Source organism: Brassica oleracea, chromosome C8 (genome assembly GCF_000695525.1).
Source record: "Brassica oleracea var. oleracea cultivar TO1000 chromosome C8, BOL, whole genome shotgun sequence".
Lineage (NCBI taxonomy): Eukaryota > Viridiplantae > Streptophyta > Magnoliopsida > Brassicales > Brassicaceae > Brassica > Brassica oleracea.
The window spans coordinates 23,333,130-23,354,748 of record NC_027755.1 but is presented as its reverse complement, the minus strand read 5'-3'; the positions used below and the strand labels follow the sequence as shown (position 1 = coordinate 23,354,748).

Here is a 21,619-nt window from a genome sequence, read left to right as displayed (position 1 = left end):
TCTGAGATATGAGTGCTGATAGCCCAACCGTTGTTCCGACATATAAAAACCACCGGAGCTTCCATCACCGCCGCAAAATTCAATCCGGCGTGGAAATCTCCCTATCCACAAATAATCATACAAAACTAAAAGATTACCCTCAAATAGCAATAGCCAATAGATCATGCTTTTATAAAAAAATCTAAAATAATATTTATTAAAAATCTAAATATAAATATTTCATATTTTAGTATTTGGGTTTAGAGTTTAATGATTAGGGTTTATGGTTTAATATTTGGGGGAATAGATGTATGATTAAAGTTTAAGAGTTAGAATAATTTATTATTATTTTTTAAACAAATATGTGTTATTTTAGAATTTTTTATTACTGAGGGCTAGTTTTGTGATAAACTCTAAGAAGGTGTAATTTTGGATATTTGACATAAAAACTATTAAAAAATTAGTTATTGAAATGTTTTTTTTTTTAGTTCTTGAAATGTTTGTGTGTGTGTAATCGAAACCAACCTCGCTAGTGCCGCCATCTCCGATGAATGTTACTGCACAAGCATTCTTCTTCTCCATTTTCAAAGAATAGCCAACTCCAGCAGCTTGAGGAAGCTGTGTTCTGTATTAAAATAACATAGTCAGCAAAGTCCTACATAAGAAAAAACAAGAATCAAAGATTGACTTCTTACGCGATGGGCGAGGAGACAGTGAAGTGGTTGTGTCGGTTAGAGCCGTAATGTACCGGCATTTGTCTGCCTTTGCCGTGATCAGCTTTGTTACCAAAGCACTGGTTCGCAAACTCTTGCAACGTGAAGCCGCGCCATAGAAGCACTCCAGGCTCTCGGTACTGAGGTAAAACGACGTCATCTGGACTGAGAGCGGCGGCGGAAGCGATGTTAATGGCTTCTTCTCCGACGGTAGTGATGAAGAAGGATATTCTTCCTTGACGTTGAGCTTCGTAGAAGATGTGGTCCATCACTTGAAGCGTCGCCATGTGTTCATACATTCTAACCGCGAGTTTCTCGCTCACCTTAGAAAATAAATTATCGGTTAACACTAAACCAAACTAAACCGACTCTAGTTATGTACATTCTCAACAAATGTACCGGGATATAATCGCTATCGGGGATGATTCTTCCGTCTTCGTCAAGAACTCGATAACAAGGAACTCTTAGAGGAGATGATTCAGGGATGAATTTCATCTTAGATGTAGAACCGAGTTTGCCTCCCGGAAAATCCAATTCCTATAATTTTTCAAATACAGTTTTAAAGAGCTAAAACTATTGAGGCATATGTGTAAAGTTTGAAAAGAACAAGGGGTCATACTGGAAAATAGTGTCAGCACTGTGATTCTGAGACTTATTTGAGTAAAATTAATAACTAAATGATCAAGTGTGCGACCCACATAGTACTAAGATTGGTATTCAACTGTTCATACGCGTGACTTGTGGTCCTCTTCTTGTTGTGTGTATGATTTTCTTATGTACAAAACTACAAATCTTTGATACTAATAAATATAAAGTTTCAGTTAGGATGGCAACTATTTTCACCTAGAATTGGTTTTAATTTAGTTTTTTTTTATATGTAATGAATCAAGAACTAAACCGGATTAAGCACCTTAAAACCGAGTTCTATCTACTAAATCCAAAGAAAACTAACAAGTCTCCTTGAGAACTAACTATATTCTTGATAAATTTATTTGTACAACTGACTTTTGTTTTTATGAACTAGATCCAAAGTTTTTAATTATGTATAATCAATCATGCACATGGAAACTATAGTATAAACATTTTAACGTGATATATACCTGATCAGGGTTTTCCTCATCACTTCGCTGAACCAAGTCAAGTTGTTTCTCCACTGCCGTAGACTCGTGACGTAGGCTCGTGAAGGAATCCAAAAACACTGATGATTTCGAAGATAACTGAGAGTTTGTAAAAGCGGGACGAGGAGAGTAATCACGTTTGATGAGAATCCCCGGCAAATTCAGATTATGTCTCAAGCTAAAAACGATGTTTCTTGATCTAGCAAACCAGATCGCCATGTCTGCAAAGAGGACAGGAAGAAGAGGAGAAGAAAATGATGAAGAGTAATACAAGAAAGACGAAAGATATTGCGTCTTTAACGATGTTTGAGTGCAAAGTTTACCATAGAGAATATGTTTGAGTGTAACGGGTTACAAGGACGACATGTGCATGTATTTTCCTGTCGGGCTTGACATGTCATCCGTATCCATCTCCAACTGTATAAGAACGTTGAAGTTATTATCATCCTAGCTTTTGGGACTTTTCTTCAAAAATAAACTAAAATAATTTATTATACCTACATTACATAGCAAATCATTTTAATATCTTTCCAACAACCAAACCAGACTGTACTGTGCTTTTTTTAATTGCGTTCGATCTTTTATCACATTATACAGATTTGTATACTCATCTACTTGCGTGATATTTGTGTCTTTTCTTTGAATTTGTCATGAAGTCTGTGAATTTAAAACCTTTTCTAAAGAAAAGAAAAGATGTTTTATAATACCACGTGAAAATATTTCCATTTTTGAAATTAGTTGAAGGTTACACAACAATCACCTAACACGACTTAAACTATTTTTAGAAAGGTGAAGATATGGGTTGTTTCTCAAATTATGATTCATTGATGGGTAACATCTAACCTAACCAATAAAGCTTTCTTGAACCTAAATTAATTATATGCCTTGGCCTAGACTATCCCCCATCACTAGTAGGAAGTGGCCTATCAGAATCAGATTAACGTAAGTGAATATTCAAATTCGTGTGCTTGGTATGTAGAAAAGTGAAAACAGAGGCAACTAATCTCGATCGGATTGTTGTTATGAATAAACATATCATAGACGATCTCAGTGCTTTACTTACCCTAATGGCTATTCACAGTGCCGGCCTTGAAAATATATAGACCGGAAGCAAGTAAAAAAAATAAGACCCATTCATAATTTGTTTGTAAATGATATATATATCAAAATGTATATGTATGAAGAAAATAGCACTACTGTAAATCAAACTCGTCACCTTGCGTTCCAAAATAACTATGTTTGCCACTAGACTAGCTAAAAATCTTTGTAAATAATTGGCCGGAATATTTCTTTAAAAAGTGAAGGCCGGAAGCTTGAGCTTCCTCCGCTTCCGGTCAGGGCCACTACTGGCTATTCAGTTACATAAACAGTAAGTCTCCCATCCATATAAAGCTCAGATTTGATTTGTTGTTATTTTTGTTTGTCGGCATCCATAGTTCCAACTGACCGCAACTGATGGAGTTTTTTCCACATTGTCCAAGACACATGTCTAGGCACTCCACACATTGGCACTCTTTGTCCGACTTTGCTTCACTTTTTTTCGCAAGCAACGCGATTAGCAACATCGTGATCCACGCCTTACTCATCTTTCCTTCATTTTGATTTGTTTTATTATTCTGTGTTTATATCTAAGATTGATTAAGATGTATCTATATTTATACATCGCGTGTCCTAAATCACCAAAAAAACATAATAGTGGTATAAGTTTTAAAGAATTTAGTAATAATATCTCGTCTCTTTTTTTTTTTTTTTCCTAAAGAGAGATTCCTTCGAGATTTGTAAGGAATAAACTAGTGAACCACACATTTTCCTTTGTCTTAGACTAATTGTTAGTTTGTTACAAATGGCAACGTTCTTAGAAAGACATTATCAATCATTGTAAGTATTGTGATACACTGATACTGTACTAATCATTTTTTTCATGCAAGTAATGTTAAAGGGATTTACTTTTTTTCCCTCGTGATTGTAATATACTTTTGGAACTAATTTTACGTGAGTTAAATGCATGTGATACAAGTAAAAGAAGTGTGGTTAACCAAAACTGATGAAAAGAGGACTAGTTATGCGGTGCGTTAGAGAAAGTTTCATGGACGACTTACTTTTGGGTTTTTGATATCAAAAATGCAAGGATAAAAGTAATAGCTGATTGTCTTTCCTTTGGAGACCCTAATGGGTCTCTTAGTAAATATTTAAGTAATAAAGTTAAGTTTAATTTTTTTGTTAAAAGACAATTAGTTTGAATGCTCTGATGCAAGAACTCAATTAAGGCTTCTTAATTTTTTTTATAGAACTTTAGTCTCACTGTACCTACAATGCAGCGTTTGCATCTCGAATAGCACAGCGTTTGGCTTCTTCAGCTTAGAGCATGATTAACGGTAGGGGGGGTTAAGGGGGTTCTTTTTTTTTTTTTTTATCTGATTTAAAAAAAAAAAAATTAAAAACGAATCATTTGCGGACCGCCACGTGTCAGTGGAACCCGCGAACAGTATCAGAACCAAAGCATACTCACCTCTTGTGGAAGAGAAGGAAGAGCTGAATTTTAATAAAAATGTGGGCTCCACCCCTTAAGAGCCATGCTAAGGGGTGCTGTTAATTATGGTCTTAGTGTAGACACTAGCTGAAACACACTACATAGACAAGTTAGGCATAGAGAATAACTTTACTACTAGAACTTAGAAGAACAAAACTCAACTAGTACTCACCTATGTTCCGGTACATGATAGCTGATGTCGGATGCTCAATTGCTTCATCGAAGTTTCTTTCAGAGAGAGCCTCCATGGCTTTGCCTTTAGCTTCTTGAGCAGCTTCACGGTTCTCATCAGTCACTTCCACTGATGCATCTCCCATCTAAACCAAACACAAAAGGAGTTAAAGAGATATAAGCAAGAGAGAAACTAGTAAATCATATATTACTACTACCTTCTGAGGAGGATCATTATCAGGTTCAACAGTGTCTCTTTCAAGCTCCACATCAGATTCAACAATCTCATCCTCTACTTCTTCTGTTAAAACAAAAACAACTCACTCGTAAATTGGCTAGATAACAAGTCAAAATTTATTGTATGATGAGCTTTGCAGAGGAACGAAGCCGATTACCGAAATTTATGAAGCTACCTTTTTGAATTGGTTATAAAAAAAAAAAATTGAATCCTCACAATATTATATGGTGTCGTTGTGTCAAATATAAAATAGAAACGCAATTGTAATATATGTAAAATGCATCAATATACTAAAATTACAATATAGCAAAACCAAGAAAAAAACGTTAGGAGATAAATAAGGAAACTAATAACGAAAATTAATAATTGGAAAAAAAAGTTACCTTGATCGATCTAAAAATTGTTTAATGATAATTCTGCTAATTCAGAATAAATTTGACAAAATCAATTAAAAATACATGTCAAATTATGATAACACGCTGCCATAAAATATAGTAGAAGATGCTATTGTAGGTACGTCAACGTTTAATTTTGTATTTTAGACTAAAAAACGAGATCATCTTCATAACACAAATGTGTCATTGCTTAACTTATGGTGCCGAAAAGATGTTAACTTCTCTTCTTCTTTATTTATTTTTGAATTGAATGCTAACTTGTCTTTGTAATTCATCTCTAAATTTTCTTTTATGATACTAGAGTGTAATTCAAATCAGTTTTAAGAATAAGTGTCAAAAACAAAACTATGGTAAAGAAAGAATACAAAACAAATAATAAAAGCAAGTAGTGGTAGCATTTATTAGATACTTGAACGTAGAATCAATGGGGGCAATATATAAGGTTTTTACCAATCGATCAGTCATTTCAGTTCCTAGATCTGCGAAGTTTTGAGAACCCTTTCTACAATCAAAGATGAACAAACAAGTCTCAGAGAGGATTCATGTTCTCTTCTTCCCCTTTATGGCTCATGGCCACATGATTCCAGTTATAGACATGGTCAAGCTTTTCTCGAGCAGAGGAGCCAAATCAACCATTCTTACCACACCAAGCAACTCCAAGATTTTGGAGAAAAGCATTGAAGCATTCAAGAATCAGAACACTGATGTAGAAATCGGAATCAAGATCTTTGATTTCCCTTGTGTAGATCTGGGATTACCTGAAGGGTGCGACAACGTTGACTTTATCAGCTCGTACAAAAAACCTGGGGCGGGTGACTTGTTATTAAAGCTTTTTCTGTCTACCAAGTATATGAAACAGCAATTGGAGAGTTTTATCGAAACAACCAAACCGAGTTGTCTTGTGGCCGATATGTTCTTCCCTTGGTCTACCGAATCCGCAGAGAAGTTTGGTGTCCCAAGACTTGTGTTCCACGGAACATCGTTCTTTTCCTTGTGTTGTTTTTATAACATGAATACTCATAAGCCACACGAAAAAGTTGCTACGACTTGTACACCTTTCGTAATCCCTGGTCTCCCAGGGGGGGGCTTAGTAATGACAGCAGAGCAAGCCAATGTCGCCGACGATGAAACTCCAATGGGAAAGATTATGAAAGAGATTGGAGAATCAGAGTCAACTAGCTTTGGTGTTTTGGTGAATAGCTTTTACGAGTTGGAATCGGCTTATGCTGATTTTTACTCCAAGAATGTGGCCAAAAGAGCTTGGCACATTGGTCCGCTTTCGCTGTGCAATAGAGAGTTTGCAGAGAAAGCCGGAAGAGGACAAAAGGCCAACATTCATGAGGAGGAATGCCTCAAATGGCTCGAGTCTAAGACACCTGGTTCTGTAATTTACGTTTCGTTTGGCAGCGGAAATAACTTCACCAACGAGCAGATGCTTGAGATCGCTGCCGGTCTTGAAGGCTCTGGACAAAGTTTCGTCTGGGTGGTTGGTCAAAAGAATGAAAACCAAGGCAATGAAATTCATCTTTACTCATTATGCATGCATATTCATTACTATAACAAAACCAGTAAATAGATATATTTAATTTTATCGGCAAATGTCGAAATGCCTTAAAAATCATGAAATTGACTTGGTGTTGACATGGTTGGGACAGGTGAAAAAGAAGAGTGGTTGCCTGAAGGATATGAGGAAAGGATGAAAGGGAAAGGGCTGATAATACGCGGATGGGCCCCACAAGTGCTTATACTTGATCACAAAGCAGTTGGAGGATTTTTGACGCATTGCGGATGGAACTCCGCTATAGAAGGCATTGCTGCGGGGCTGCCAATGGTGACATGGCCCAAAGGAGCAGAGCAGTTCTACAACGAGAAGCTATTGACAAAAGTGTTGGGAATAGGAGTGAATGTAGGAGCTACAGAATTGGTGAAAAAAGGAAGGTTGATTAATAGAGAAGAAGTAGACAAGGCTGTAAGGGAAGTGATGTCTGGAGAAGAGGCAGCGGAAAGGCGGATACGAGCTAAGAAACTAGGCGAGATGGCAAAAGTCGCTGTTGGGGAAGGAGGGTCTTCTTATAGTGATTTGAACAGGCTCATGGAAGAGCTTAACAGTAGAAAGTAAAATAAGACAAAACATGCTTTATTTATGTTGTGTGATAATTTCGTGACTATGTTTTTATTATCCACTACAGTTGAGTTTGTTAAAGAAAATGTCTGGATTGGATGAATCGGTTAACCGAAATTAAACCGGACGTGTTTGGAATAATTGACCAAACACTTGGTATGACTTTTTCTTTTATTTATTGCAACTATTGTTTTTTTTTTGCGTTGTAAAATGTTAATAAGTTTATTCAAATTTTCTATTTTGAAAAATATACGATTGGACATCAACACACACAAACAAATCTCAAATTCTCAACCAAACGCAATTATGACATACCGCTTTGGAGTCTTTGTGTTTTTCATTTGCAACGGTAAGAATCTTAGCACCAAGACTGAAACCATCACAAAGAGAAAACACTCATCAAGCACAAAAGAATAGCTTCACAGATCAAAGACATGACCTTTCTTCAACAAGAGAGAAAATGATCTACCAATCCCACGAGAAATCATTATATAACAAATAAACAGAGCCACAAAAAGATCGAAACTTTCAACCAGAAATGAGTAAACAAGTACACATTTTCAATAAGCATAGATACACAAAGATCAAAATTTTCTGAATTTCAACCACAACAGATTATACAAACCATAGCAAACAAATTCGATCCAGGCATAAGAGGAGAATTCCACTTCTGGAAATAGTCGCGTAAGAAGGAGAGCGAAAGAGACCAGAATTCCACCTCTGGAGATAGTCACAGAAGAAGGAGAGCGAAGTAGGGGAATAGATAAATGCACAAAGAGAGACACGTGTCTTATAAGAACCATGTCTTGTAACTCCTAATTAAGAAACGTTCTTTTTCATTTAAGCTAATTTTTTTTTTAAATCCTAATAACATTAACAACCCCACCTAAACAACCACGTTAATCATGGTCTAAGTTTTCACAAGCGACTAAAAATCTAAAACCAAGTTTCCCGAACTTTTGTGTGATTGCATTTTTTTTAATCAAATTTTATCCTGTGTGATTTGTACTAAACTCGATTGGATAATGCGTTATATCCGTTTATATGTTCAAAATTCACGGGGTTCTCGCAAGAAAATTCAATTTAGAAATTAGAAATTTTATCAGTTGCTAGTGATCATCGAAACTTATATTAGTATTTAACAAATTAATGAAAAGAATAAGAGAAATCAAAGATTCTTTTATTTTCTGTCACCGGCTGTTAGTTTAGCACATTCAGACAAAAAAAAGCCAAACAAAACTCAAACTTTGCATCTTTTAGCAGAGCAAAGAAGTCGCCGTTGATTTATGTACGGCTAAGGCTGCTGCTGATGATGACGACCTGACACAAACATTCACAGAAAATTCCGATCGTGTTCGAGTTACATACAAGTTTCGATCTTTTTCTACGAGAATTTGTTTTCATCGTCTTGATCGTGAGACCCGCACGAAATCTTCGCTCGGTCTCTATCATCTGTTCTCAAGTTCAGAGTCCACACACAGGTTAATCTTCTTCATTACGTTACTTTCTTTTCAAGGTTCCACTGAGATTTCATGTTCTGGTTTGTGAATTGTAATAGTTCTGATCCCAGAGTGATGAGAATTATAGTGTTTGATCTTTACTTGTTCTGTTTAGGAACTAAGAAGTTGTGTAATGATGTCTCAACCTGTTTCTATTCGTATAGAAAGCTAGAAACTTTAGGATTTTGATAAAAGAGAATTCTTGCAATGGCAAATAACGCGGCTGCCTGTGCTGAGAGAGCTACAAACGATATGCTGATTGGTCCTGATTGGGCTATCAACATTGAATTGTGTGACATTATCAACTTGGATCCTAGGTAACATCGTTTGCTTTGTTCTTACTCTCAGAAATAACAAGTTATTCAGCATCATTTGTTGACCTTGTTTTGTTTATGTAGTCAAGCAAAAGAAGCAGTGAAGGTGCTCAAGAAACGGTTAGCTAGTAAAAACTCTAAAGTGCAGATTCTCGCTCTTTATGTAAGTTCTTTTTATACAAATGACTTTGGTTTGGTATGGTTGGTTCTGTTTATTGTATTGATCTTCTCATTCGGTTTTGTGGTTCAGGCATTGGAAACTCTGAGTAAGAACTGTGGGGAGAGCGTGTACCAGCTTATTGTGGACCGTGATCTTTTGCCTGATATGGTCAAAATAGTCAAGAAAAAGGTTTTTTTCTTCTTCTCAAATTCTATTCTCAAGTTCTTTTACACTGGAAAATTTACAAACCTCCTCGCCTATGCAGCCAGACCTGAGTGTAAGGGAGAAGATACTTAGTTTGTTAGATACATGGCAAGAGGCTTTTGGTGGAAGATTCCCTCAATATAAAAATGCTTATAATGAACTCAGGGTACGTAGCTTCAGCCTTTTATGTCTATACAATTGTATTGTTATGTATCAAAGTTTTGATTGCCTTTTGAAAACTTCAGTCTGCTGGAATTGAGTTTCCACCTCGAACAGAGAGCAGTGTACCCTTCTTCACTCCACCTCAGACTCAGCCCATTATTGATCACGCTGCTGCTGCTGCGTCAGATGAAGATGCTGCTATTCAAGCCTCTTTGCAAAGTGATGATGCTTCTGCTCTCAGGTACACTCTCTTGTTTGCTAGACCTGTTCTAATAGATGAATCCATCTTAAAGACTTTAGTATCCTTTTGTGTTTTTTTTTAGTGTGGAAGAGATTCAAAGCGCTCAGGGGTCAGTTGATATTTTGATGGACATGCTTGGTGCTCTTGATCCAAACCATCCTGAGGTGAGATTTAGTGACTCTGTTGTTTGATCTGGTCTGAAACACTAAACACTTCACTGTTGTTGATGTTATGTCAGGGTTTAAAGGAAGAACTTATAGTTGACTTGGTAGAGCAATGCCGTACTTATCAAAGACGTGTAATGACTCTGGTCAACACTACATCGTAAGTATTCGTTTGTTCCCTCCTGTCTCTTTTGTTCAGTTTGATAGAATCTGTTAATAGTGAGAGAGAGACTCATTTCCTTTTGGTAGAGATGAGGAGCTTCTGTGTCAAGGATTGGCGTTAAACGACAACTTGCAGCGTGTTCTTCAGCAACATGATGATAAGGCAAAGGGAAGCTTTGTTCCTCCAACAGCTCCTACTGTACCGCTTGTTAGCATCAACCATGACGATGATGATGAGTCAGATGATGATTTTGCTCAGCTATCTCACAGGTTGAAAAGAGAGAGTGCACGAGGGAGTTTCAACCCTATTCTTCCTCCACCACCACCTACAATGAGGCCAGTACATGTTGAATCTGGTGGTGCTATGGACTTCCTCAGTGGCGATGTCTACAAACCTCAAGGAACCTCAGAGAGTCTAAAGCCTCCTAGTACTTCCCATTCATCAGATCGAGACTCTTCTGCTCCTGTTTTCGATGAGCCAGCTCTTCCCCGGAGCAAATCCCCTGAACAAGCTTTGTACACAAAGCCAGTTTATGATCAGTTGCCTCGTGCTCCACCGCCAATGTCTGTTAGAACCAACCAGAGGCCACAATACTCGCAGCATGGTAACGTTCCTCAACGCTCAAGCAGTGGCTCTGAGTCCTCTTACGATGATCTCTTGGGACAGTCGAGGAATCTTTCTCTGAATCCAACCGCCTCTGCTGCTACACCACCACCAAAGAAAGATGACAAACCAGAGGATATCCTTTTCAAAGACTTGGTTGACTTTGCAAGAACCAGGAAGTCATCTTCCTCTTCCTCCAAACCCAACAATCAGAACAACACACCGTTTTGAGACAGTGCTGCCAGCTGTGTTCTTGTTTTCTTTTGAATGAACATGGATGATGAGAACCTTGTTTCTTATTGTATAAATTAATAAAGGTGAATATATAGAGATCTTTTAATCGATAGATATGTCATAATGTATACAAAGATTCTGAAGTTTCTCTTTTTGATGAAAGTAACAGAAAAACATCAGTTTCTACTAAGCTCTCTTGTTACTGTATCTGTTCCTCTAAGTCTAGTGTCGCTAGCTCCATGGGAGAGAGCCAGGGAAAGGAGCTGAACCACAGTACCTGAACAACCCTCTAATCTTAGAGCAGCCATCAGGGTAAGGTATAGTCCTGTGGAAAGGGTCGCGCTTCAGCTTCTTACGCCAAAGCGAACCAACACATCCGTACGGATCTTCTTGAAACTGAGTTCTAACCATAGCCTCGCCTTTCAGAGCGCCTTCTTTGGATGTTAGAGAAGCTGGAGTCCCTAAGTAGAAGAATCTTGATTCTGGAAACCTCATTGCTGAACGATGCAAATGCGCAAATCTCTCCTCCTTAAAATCATAACTCACTGCCTGATCCAAGCATCAAGTCAAACATTAATGTGACAAGAATGTTTAAATCTGGAAGCTAGAGTAGAGGCTTTACTGTTATGTTGTGTGGGTAAGACCCTGTGAGCTCTCTGAATTTACAAACACTAAAGAGAAGATTCTCAAAGCTGTCTCTAGCGTGCTCTTCCGTCAACGCCCTCGACCTCACATCATCTTTGCCTATTCACAAAATCCCGCATTATACTAAAAATCTTAACAAACAGCAAGAAGTAAGTTAAGTAGACTCACCGAACCATCGTTTGGATTCAGCAACAGCCCAATAACTCTGAGCTTCACTGCGAGAGGTCCAGCTTCTTTACGAGTCTCTCCTCCACTGAACAAAAGCAAAGACTCATCATCTCTCCCTGCAGCTTCAACACCTTTCTCTATATGACTCAAGAACGTCGCAGCCTGACCTGGATGCTTCTGATAAGACTCCAAGAACCAAGACTCCTCTTTATCGATTTTACCGCAGTTACTGCTAGTGTAAACAGAGTGTCCAGCCACCATCACAAGGTTTTTCAGATTGGCAAACGGATAACCATCGTTGTTATCCAAATCGTTCTTCTTATAAGTGACAGCTGATGGAAAATGGTTAACGTAAACCAAGGACAGAAGTATCAAGACTGTAATCCCAAAGGAGATGCAAACGATGAAAACGAGGATTGGGTGCAATCTGAAGAAGTGGTGAAGGCGAGTCCCGAGAGATTTGAACATTTTGAGACACAAAGTCTTGGGCTTTCTAGGTTTTCGGACCGCTCCCGACTCTATATCACTTTGGTACGCATAGTGAAGCATACCCAGATCAGATTTAGGGGAGATCAATGAGTGTGATCATCGAAATTACCTGAAAGGCGTAGACTTGATCCAACCCAGATCATTGACAAGGATTTGAAACAGACTTGGGAACACATGTTTTGTCGACGTGAATGAGGAGGAAAAGAATATGAGCCCATACCAAATTGTGACGTGAGATTTTTTGTTAACCGTATCGAATTCATTTTCATCTCTGTAAACCATATAGGGACTAAACCATATGAACCGAAAACTAAAGTTCGACCCGATTGCGATACCAATTCATATACTCCCTCCGATCCCGACCCTCCGTTCCCCGAAAATAAGAATTTTAAAATTTTTTTTTTTGTTTCACAAAGATAGATTTTTTATATTGTTAATATATTTTTTTATACTTTTGAAAAACATTAATTAAGAATATTTGAATTGATTAAATTTCATTGGTTGAAAATTATTGAAAAGTGTAAATGAGTACTTTATTTTCATGTTTTTAGATTAATTAATTAAACACTTGACTAATTAGATTTAAATCATTTTTGTTTTCTCCTCTATGCACCCTTCCCTCCCTTTTTCCCTTAACCATCACATCAATCATTAACTGTTCTACTTCACTAAAACCATCACCACACTTACATCGCATATCTCTCTCCAATTTCATTGAAAGTCCTTAAAGATATAGATTCCAACAAGATCATGAAGGAGCCACCACAACTATCGCGTTTACACCAACAAGAACCGCCGTATCAGTCTCCGCCACTACCACCGCCGCTGTTACATCAACAAGAACTGCCGCAAGCGCCAAGGCCACGTGGCAGACCCCCACCAACCTCCACAACTCCAAGCAGCACCAAACTACACGTCAGAAGCTGAGTTGGAGAAAACGAAACCGAGACTAGGGTTTGCGGGTGGCGTAGAGACCACGTATCATCATCATCATCATCAAAACCGAGATAACCAACGACCAAATTTATCTCCGAGATCCTCTTCGTTATGGGCGGAGTTATCTTCCACAAGGTTATATTCTTGATTGGGGTTTTAGTTTACGACGTTTTCTTGAAATGGGCCAAGAGGTGTATGTATGAACTTATTGGGCCGTCAATATTGGGTCCGGGTCGGGTTACCCAGATTAGGATCTTGACTCAAGAATACGAGCAAATTGCAATTGAAATTAGGGCGTTTTTTTGTTTGTAGATTTGGAATTCCTCAGTTCCTTGTTATCGTCGCCGTCCAGAAATGAGCAGAGACACCATCACCCTCCTCCGACGTCGTCCGCCCCCCAATGCGACGGTGGTCCTCTGAAACGTCCTCGTTTTGACTTGGGTAATGAATGCCACCTGTTGTTGTTATAGGTCTTACAGATTGCATCTTTGCCTTGAAATTTTACGAGTAGGCAACTTACAAATGAGCTGCTCTGTGCTAGGAGTTTTGATCTGTTCGTTCTATTGTTAAAAACAGAGATAATCAATGTTTTGTGTTCAGAAAGATTCATGTATAAATAACACGTGTGTTAACTTGATATTCGCCTTGTGTCTTATCTAGGCCATGATATGCCATCTGAAGGAGTTGGTCGATTTAATGGTGTTGGTGGTGGCATGGGAAGACCAGGAGGAGGTGACATGGGTGGTGGAGTTTTTCCACCAGATTTTGGGCCAAATGGTCAACAAGATCCTAGCCGGGAGCTGCTTCCTCTACCTTCTAATTGCTCAATGAGGGAAGCAGCTCGTATCCTATATTTTTATGATTCAGGTTTCAAAACTTCTTACACCAATATTAATAGGGTTCGTCGCTTAAGAATGTTTGGGCGGTTGTTCACTGTTCCTTAACTATATTTGTCTAGATATATTTCGGCCTTTTTCGGGATATAAAGAAGTGAGACTTGTCACCAAAGGCTCAAAGCAGGTAAGATTCACTTCTTTTAACTTGAAGCATTGTTAGTAGGGATGTTAATTACAGGGTTAGGGCCCAGCTCTCTTTTGTTTATCATAAGCCCAGCCCTATTTTAACCCAACCCTATTTTAACCCTATTATAATCAAGGGTTAGGGCTGGTACCAGGGTTAACTCATTTAATTGAAAAAAATATTTCATTTATTTTTGTTCTTAAATTTAAAGATAAAACTAGAAAAATTAAGATATGATATGATTCTTTCCTCCAATTTGTTGAGCATCAAAATCAAAAGTTTTATTCCCAAAATCGCAAAATCGAGTTTTTGCTCCACAACTAAGAATAAAGTTTTTCCGTCAAAAAAAAAATTGTGTTTTTTTCCGCCAAAACCTAATTTGAGTTTTTCCACCAAAACCACAAAATCAAGTTTTCCCGCCAAAACCGCAAAATCGAGTTTTCCCGCAAAAACCGCAAAATCGAGTTTTCCCGCCAAAAATCGTAAAATCGAGTTTTTCTGCCAAAACTAAAACAGCAATATCGAGTTTTCCCTACAAAGCCGGCAAATCGGGTTTTCCGCCAAAAACCGTAAAATCGAGTTTTTCCGCCAAAAACCGCAAAATCGAGTTTTTCCGCCAAAACTAAAACCTCAATATCGAGTTTTCCCTCCAAAACCGGCAAATAGAGTTTTCTCGCCAAAACCGTGAAATTGAGTTTTACGGGTTTTCCAGAAAAACTTAATTTTACGTTTTCACGGGAAAAATCGATTTTGAGGTTTTGGCGAAAAACTCGATTTTGATTTTTTGGCGGGAAAACTCGATTTCGAAGTTTTGATGAAAAACTCGATTTTGCGTTTTTGGAGGGAAAACTCGATTTTGTTGTTTTAGTTGAAAACTCGATTTTGCGGTTTCGACGGAAAATTTCGTTGTTCAGTTTTTGGCGAGAAAACTCAGACTTTAAGTTTTTTTTTATGAAAAACATTATTAAATATTGTATAATAGTTGTGTGAATCAAAATAAAAGGGTTAGAATTTAAACCCTGGTCCTATTAGGGCCAACCCTATTTAAACCCTATTTAAAAAATGAGGGTTAGGGTTACAAATGGGTTTGCAGGGTTAGGGCTAACCCTGTTAGGTTGAGCCCATATTAACATCCCTAATTGTTAGTAGTGCATGCATTCATTAGCTTTGACTTACTAAAGGGTTGTTTTTAATGCAGAGGAATGGAGATGCTATTGTTCTTTGTTTTGTTGATTTTGAAAATCCTGCATGTGCAGCAACTGCTCGTAACGCCCTGCAAGGTAACTAAGATTCTCTAAATATTTGGGATTATGAGGTCTTATACATATTGAGTTTATGGTGCATTGTTTCTTGTTATATACTCTTATCTTCATCAACATGTTGTGGTTTCCTAAAGATAGACACTCAACCACAGACTTAACTGATTACACTATGTATTTGACACAGGCTATCGAATGGATGAAGAGGAACGTGATTCCAAGATTTTGCATATCCAGTTTTCCAGAAACCCCAGGTCCAAGACCAGGGCAACGTGGAGGAAGGAGGTGATGAGTTGAGATACTTTTGAGGCAAATCAACCCAAAATAGTAACTTATCGTTTTCTCTAGAGCCTAATATTCAGATCCTTAGTAGCACTCTCACTTAAAAGCTATAGAGATGTATGGATAGACACAAAAGTCCAGGAGTTGAGTTTATTGGAATCTGAACTTAGACACTGTAAATAAGTACTGATGGTCTATAAGAATATCTCAATGCATACATGTTCTTCATTATTGTCTTGATACTCACTGTTTAGGTGGACAAAAGAGGTGAGAAGAAATACAGAAATGATATTATTTTTTCATTAAAAAAAGACTTGAACGTGATTGTGACAGGGCCTTGAGTAATAGATATCAGCGACCAGCTGTAACGTGCATGCTTGCTACATTCCTTATGCTGTCATAGCCAGTGCTGCTTGTATCTCCTTGCTCTGATAAGACTCCAACACCGACCAAGTTCCCAGTCTCCTCCCCAGGATACTGATCTGACCATTGATGTTTGTTTTTTGCGACTCGCAAGCCCTCAAGCTTTGCAGCTACTTCCGTCATCAGTGGCCTTTCCTCTCCTGTCACTCTTGTACACTCCATAGCAACTCTGACAGCTTCCTCTACCTCCTTCCAGTTATTCTCCTTGATTACTTTCTCGTCAATAACCTCGTGCAATCTGTTCTCCTTCATGGCAGAAGAAATGTAATTCACCAGATGTTTTGACTGCAGTGGCCTTTCGAAGCACAATGCCTTTTGACCTGAGAGAAGTTCCATGAGGACTACCCCAAAGCTGTAAACATCACTCTTTTCATTTAGGAGCCCTGTGTTGTAGTATTCTGGGTCTAAGTAGCCTAGAGTGCCTTGGACCATGGTAGTGAGCTGCTCTTTATCCATCGGTATCAACCTTGAAGCACCAAAGTCAGCTACCTTTGCAGTTAAGTTCTCATCCAAGAGAATATTAGCAGTCTTGACATCTCGGTGGATGATTGGAATAGAGGCAGAGGAGTGAAGATAAGCAAGAGTTCCAGCTATCTCTACGGCTATTCTCAGGCGGTGTTCCCATGTAAGAGAAAGACTAGAGAAGGAACCGTGCAAGTGATCGAAAAGGGTGCCACTGTTAATGAACTCATAGACCAGCAAGGGAACTTCAGTCTCTAGGCAGCAGCCTAAGAGCTTGACCACGTTTCTATGGTTGATTTGTGAAAGCACTAGCACTTCGTTGATGAACTGCTCTGCTTGGCTGTTGTCTCCAAGCCGAGCCTTCTTTATTGCAACTATGGAGTTGTCTGGTAATATCCCTTTGTAGACAGTTCCTTGTCCTCCCTGGCCCAGGATTCTGCCCTTGTCGTAGCCATTGGTTGATGTCTTCATGCCTTCTTCAGTGAAGATTTTTACATTAGAATTTGGTGTCCCGAGTCCTGAGAGTCTCTGTATTAACATGCCGCCACCATTTTGTTCGAAGAATTTTTGTCGGAGCTCAGCTGCCTTCCGGTGCTTCATTTTATGTTGTACGCAGCTAATGAGAAGCAGGAGGGACAAGAAGCCGATGGTTGTTCCTGATCACATCACACAAAGATGACTAGAGTAAGTTCTTTTCCTTTTTCAGGAAAGAAAGAAGTGAGAGGAGCTATAAATGATTCGTTCATGACTACACCAAGGCTATAAACATCATAGACACACAGAGATGATTACATCTGGGAAAGTATAAGTCCAGAGGGAATCTCACCAAGAAGAATAGTAGCCCATTCAAAGTCTTTACGCTTGCAACTCATAGTGGTGGCATCTAAGCGGTAACCAGACTGGCACTGACAATAGAATCCTCCATCCTTGTTTCTACAGGTGCTGGGATCCGAACAGTTATGTTTATGGGTAGTACACTCGTCGATGTCTGACACAAGTAAAGAAATGCCGGAAAGAGATGTATCAGGAAAACAATTAACTCTCAAAACAAGAAAGAAAACAAATTTGAAGTGTACCTTGGCAGCTGTGTTCATTTGAAAGGTAAGGATTCCCTTCAAAACCTTCTAAACATTTGCAGTTATACCCGGTTCCACGAGTAGAATTGAAACATGTGCTGTTATTGGTACCGCATATGCTTCTGTTTCCAACTTGATCGCATGTCTGGTTTCCAATAGACCAATCCAGTAACACACGGAACTCTTTGACATTTCTCAGGTTCTTAAGATCTTCCGAAGCATTGAAGTGAAAAGTACCATTTTCGGCCAGAAAGGCGTATATGCAAGGATTAAAGTCAAGCACAGAAGTCAATTCTCGATAACCATGTGGGTTAGTTTCGAATTCAATGCTATCCAAAGGGACATAAACATCTGTACTGCAGCAACCTTCACCATTACATTCTCCATTTGCGGGCGGTAGGGAGTCACATGCTGACAAGCATCCAGTTGAGTAGTTTCGCGTTCCAGTAGTGCTCAGAACTGCAAAAGCGTTACAGCCAACTAAAGTAAACTTGTTGTTGCGGGAGAGAGATAAGTTAGCAAGCGAGTAACTGTAGGAAATGTCATCACTCAAATCTCCCTTGCTATTGTAGCAAGCGTAGGAAACACCATTCCAGACGCGTAGCTCCCCGCTGTGAGAAATGTTGATGACTTCAAAGTTGGTTCCAAATAATAGCTTCTGATCTGTCTCGTTACAGGTGAGTTTGAAACTAGGATCGTCGGCATAGTAACAACCTTGAGAAGTGCCAAAAGGGTACTCAATTGTGACTCTGCCACAACTAGTTTGGCAGTCCTTGCGAGGCTGACCATTGACCGGCAGCGTATACATAAGGTAGAAGAAAACAGCCACCAAGAACACACCATGCACCTTCATCTTCGACCTCTCTCTAAATTTGTTTATCTTCCTCCAAACTCTAGTGTTGAGATGTTCTCTTGACTGCCCAACCTCTATACTAGTATTATTTCACTATAGACTAAGGGCCTGACTAGTTCAAACGCAGCGGTTGTGGTTGCGGTTGCGGTTGCAGGAGTTTGCGGATGCGGGTGGTTGCGGTTTCTAGCGGTTTTAAGAGATTTGTACGACTGGTTCTGCGTTAGAAATTGATGCGTTTACGAGATACTCATGACTGGTTCACTACCAAATGCAACAACGGTTAAATAATAAACTAACAATATTTACATTTTATATAATTATAAAAAAATTAAAAATCATAATATTATAATAAATATAAAACCTATATTTAGAAAGTTATAGTTTTTAATTTTTTAAAATTATAAAAAAATATTTTTATTTTAAAATTTTATAATATTAATTTAAGTATAATAGATATATTTTAGTATTTTTATAATTTCAATTTAAAATTTTATTGAATAGTTTTATTTTTGTATTTATATTATTTTTTTTAAAAAAAAGAAAAAAAAATTATCTTTCCGTAACCGCCTGCAACCGCAAACTATCTGAAACTAGCTTTTGAATTTACGAGGTTTAAAGCGGTTTGAAGTGGTTTGGAGCGGTTTGAACGATTGTTGCCAAACGCCAATAACTGCTACCAACCGCAAAAGCTACGTTTGCGGGTGGTAGTGAAAAAACCAGTAATACCCTAAGTCAATGTACCAACTCATTTAGCATCACAAAGTCTTTGTTTTTGTCATTTAGTTTTGTAGGACACAAAGACCAAGACGTTGGTGATTACCAGGAATATTCATATGTATGGCTCTTGATCACAACACGTTCTCTATTATTGGCGTCCACTGTTAAGAGACCTACCAAAATATCTCGTAGGCAAAAATACTAATAGTTTAATATAACTCTATTATTAGTTAAAGTTTCAATGATTTAAAAAACTAATCATAGGTTGATACATATTGTAAAAGTATTTCTATTTTTCTCTTTTTTGGGTTTCTCGAATAAAACTTCATTTCTTTCTCTTCCTACTTTTTCTTCACTTTTTCCCTAGTTCTATTATTATCTACGTACTTAGACAAAAATACTAATAGTTTAATCTAATTGTATCGCTAGTTAAATTTTAAATTATATATAAAAAATTAAACTAATAACATGTTGACACATATTTTAAAGTATTTTTCAAGTTGCCCCAATAAAAATTAATTTCCTTCTCTTTCAGTTTTTCTTTTTTTTTTTATCAAGAAAATTAAACTAATCACATGTTGGCACATATTCTAAAGTATTTTTCAAGTTGCCCCGATAAAAATTAATTTCTTTCTCTTCCTATTTCTTTCCTAGTTTTATTATTAATAGATACTTTGGTAACAACTAGCAATAAGATTGCTCTTATACTATAATATGTTGTTTTCTGTTGAAAGTTCTAGTGTTACTTTGCTAGTTGCCTTTTTCCTCATTATGGAAATATCACATTTAGATACTATGAGTAATTAACTCCAAGTTAAATAACTCTAATTACTATCTTATACCAATTACAAATTTATAATGAAGGCGATGCTCCGATCCTAAGATCTCCATCATGTCTTTATGTATTTTCATGTGATTAGAGAGCTTTAACTCAATGATAATTATACAAACTAGATCTTTTTTCTGCGCTACATGAGGATTATCTGTAGTAAATTTTTATTATTATTTTCATATTTAAAAATTCTTTGCATCATTTCTAAAAAATCGGAAATGTCTGAAGTAGTAAACAATTAATGATAATTGAGATTTTTCGCTATAACTCTTTGAATTAATGAACTTAACTTTTGAACAAAAAAAAGAACTTAAATTTGTGCATCTATTATATGTACACATCATATGATTTTAGCTAATTATTCATTTGAAGAATAGTTAGATAAATCTCATTTCTAGAGGTGTCAAATGGGCGGGCCGTCCAATAGTTGCCCATGTCCATATACAAACGAGCTTAATATGGACAAACCTATTTTTCCCATTGATTTTTATTGGACAAAATGTGGAAGACCATTAAAAAAATGGTATTTGTTGGTTTTGGGCTTTATGGACGTGGACTGTCCAATGGTCACAAAACCAAGGGTTTTTAAAATTTAAGTTTTTCTGCTAAAATCGTAAAATTACCGAAAAATCGAGCTTCTCTGCCAAAATCAGAAAATCTAGTTTTCCGCTAAAACCTCAAAAATGAGTTTTTCTGCCAAAACTGCAAAATCTAGTTTTCCCGTCAAAACTGCAAAATTAAGTTTTTCCGCCAAAACCGCAAAATCGGTTTTTCCCGCCAAGACCGGAATTGTTGTACTTATGAACTTATGTATTATTGTACTTATGAATTTATGGATGAATTTTAATTTTATGAACTTGTATATGTAATTGTAGGCTTATAAATAAAAAATTTCTTATATGGTCATTATGGATCCCATGGCAAAACCGAAAAATCGAGCTTCTCTGCCAAAATCAGAAAATCTAGTTTTCCGCTAAAACCTCAAAAATGAGTTTTTCTGCCAAAACTGCAAAATCTAGTTTTCCCGTCAAAACTGCAAAATTAAGTTTTTCCGCCAAAACCGCAAAATCGGTTTTTCCCGCCAAGACCGGAATTGTTGTACTTATGAACTTATGTATTGTTGTACTTTTGAATTTATGGATGAATTTTAATTTTATGGACTTGTATATATAATTGTAGGTTTATAAATTAAAATTTAAAATTTCTTATATGGTCATTATGGACTCCATGGCAGCCCATGAAAATATGGGTGTTAGTGGGTATGATCCTTAATGGACATGGTCACTCTCCGCAAACAATAAATGGACAAATAGATATGGGCTAATGGACATGGGCTCGCCCAGTTTACAGCTCTACTCATTTCCGATAAATATATGTGTTGTTGTAGTTTAAAATGTTATAAGAAATGGAGTCAAGTTTTTTGTTTAGTATAGTTGTAGCAGTTTAT

At 37.4% G+C, this 21,619-nt stretch overlaps 5 protein-coding genes and 1 pseudogene across 7 annotated transcripts in view; 3 read left to right on the top strand and 3 right to left on the bottom strand.

Moving 5' to 3' along the window:
• The window catches only part of LOC106308985 (2-oxoisovalerate dehydrogenase subunit alpha 1, mitochondrial-like), a 10,328-nt gene extending 8,201 nt beyond the window's left edge, over positions 1-2,127 (bottom strand). The window contains exons 1-5 of the mRNA XM_013746081.1: positions 1,793-2,127; positions 1,092-1,229; positions 675-1,015; positions 505-604; positions 6-101 (exon numbers count right to left, since the gene is read on the bottom strand). Coding sequence (XP_013601535.1) covers positions 6-101; positions 505-604; positions 675-1,015; positions 1,092-1,229; positions 1,793-2,029 — 912 coding nt within the window. The 5' untranslated portion in view covers positions 2,030-2,127. The remainder of the gene's footprint in view (positions 1-5; positions 102-504; positions 605-674; positions 1,016-1,091; positions 1,230-1,792) is intronic.
• Positions 2,128-5,592: 3,465 nt separating this feature from the next.
• LOC106307966 (UDP-glycosyltransferase 73B5-like) lies at positions 5,593-7,405 on the top strand. Its single transcript, XM_013745067.1, has 2 exons — positions 5,593-6,655; positions 6,800-7,405. The coding sequence occupies exons 1-2, from the start codon at positions 5,659-5,661 to the stop codon at positions 7,261-7,263; spliced, it is 1,461 nt and encodes a 486-aa protein (XP_013600521.1). The 5' UTR covers positions 5,593-5,658; the 3' UTR covers positions 7,264-7,405.
• Positions 7,406-8,521: 1,116 nt separating this feature from the next.
• LOC106307319 (TOM1-like protein 2) lies at positions 8,522-11,118 on the top strand. 2 transcript variants are annotated; one of them, XM_013744243.1, is made up of 9 exons: positions 8,522-8,747; positions 8,930-9,082; positions 9,164-9,242; positions 9,330-9,428; positions 9,505-9,609; positions 9,689-9,846; positions 9,929-10,010; positions 10,085-10,170; positions 10,260-11,118. In XM_013744243.1, the coding sequence occupies exons 2-9, from the start codon at positions 8,973-8,975 to the stop codon at positions 11,005-11,007; spliced, it is 1,467 nt and encodes a 488-aa protein (XP_013599697.1). In that variant the 5' UTR covers positions 8,522-8,747; positions 8,930-8,972; the 3' UTR covers positions 11,008-11,118. The 2 variants fall into 2 exon arrangements, with proteins under 2 accessions (XP_013599697.1, XP_013599698.1); XM_013744244.1 differs by having other exon boundaries at positions 8,881-9,082.
• A 75-nt stretch (positions 11,119-11,193) lies between these two features.
• Positions 11,194-12,509, bottom strand: LOC106307320 (annotated as a pseudogene).
• A 1,049-nt stretch (positions 12,510-13,558) lies between these two features.
• On the top strand, positions 13,559-15,816 carry LOC106307579 (RNA-binding protein with multiple splicing-like). The gene is given in 6 exon segments (XM_013744566.1): positions 13,559-13,689; positions 13,909-14,091; positions 14,207-14,268; positions 15,467-15,548; positions 15,715-15,776; positions 15,778-15,816. Coding segments are annotated over 5 exon segments (420 nt in total). The 5' UTR covers positions 13,559-13,689; positions 13,909-13,916.
• A 269-nt stretch (positions 15,817-16,085) lies between these two features.
• Positions 16,086-18,765, bottom strand: LOC106307578 (wall-associated receptor kinase 5-like). 2 transcript variants are annotated; one of them, XM_013744565.1, is made up of 4 exons: positions 18,302-18,765; positions 17,771-18,229; positions 17,521-17,682; positions 16,086-17,350 (listed from the first exon to the last, which is right to left on the bottom strand). In XM_013744565.1, exons 1-4 carry the CDS (start codon positions 18,621-18,623, stop codon positions 16,161-16,163), a joined length of 2,133 nt encoding a protein of 710 aa, XP_013600019.1. In that variant the 5' UTR covers positions 18,624-18,765; the 3' UTR covers positions 16,086-16,160. The 2 variants fall into 2 exon arrangements, with proteins under 2 accessions (XP_013600019.1, XP_013600018.1); XM_013744564.1 differs by having other exon boundaries at positions 17,771-18,764.
• Between the last annotated feature and the right edge of the window lie 2,854 nt (positions 18,766-21,619).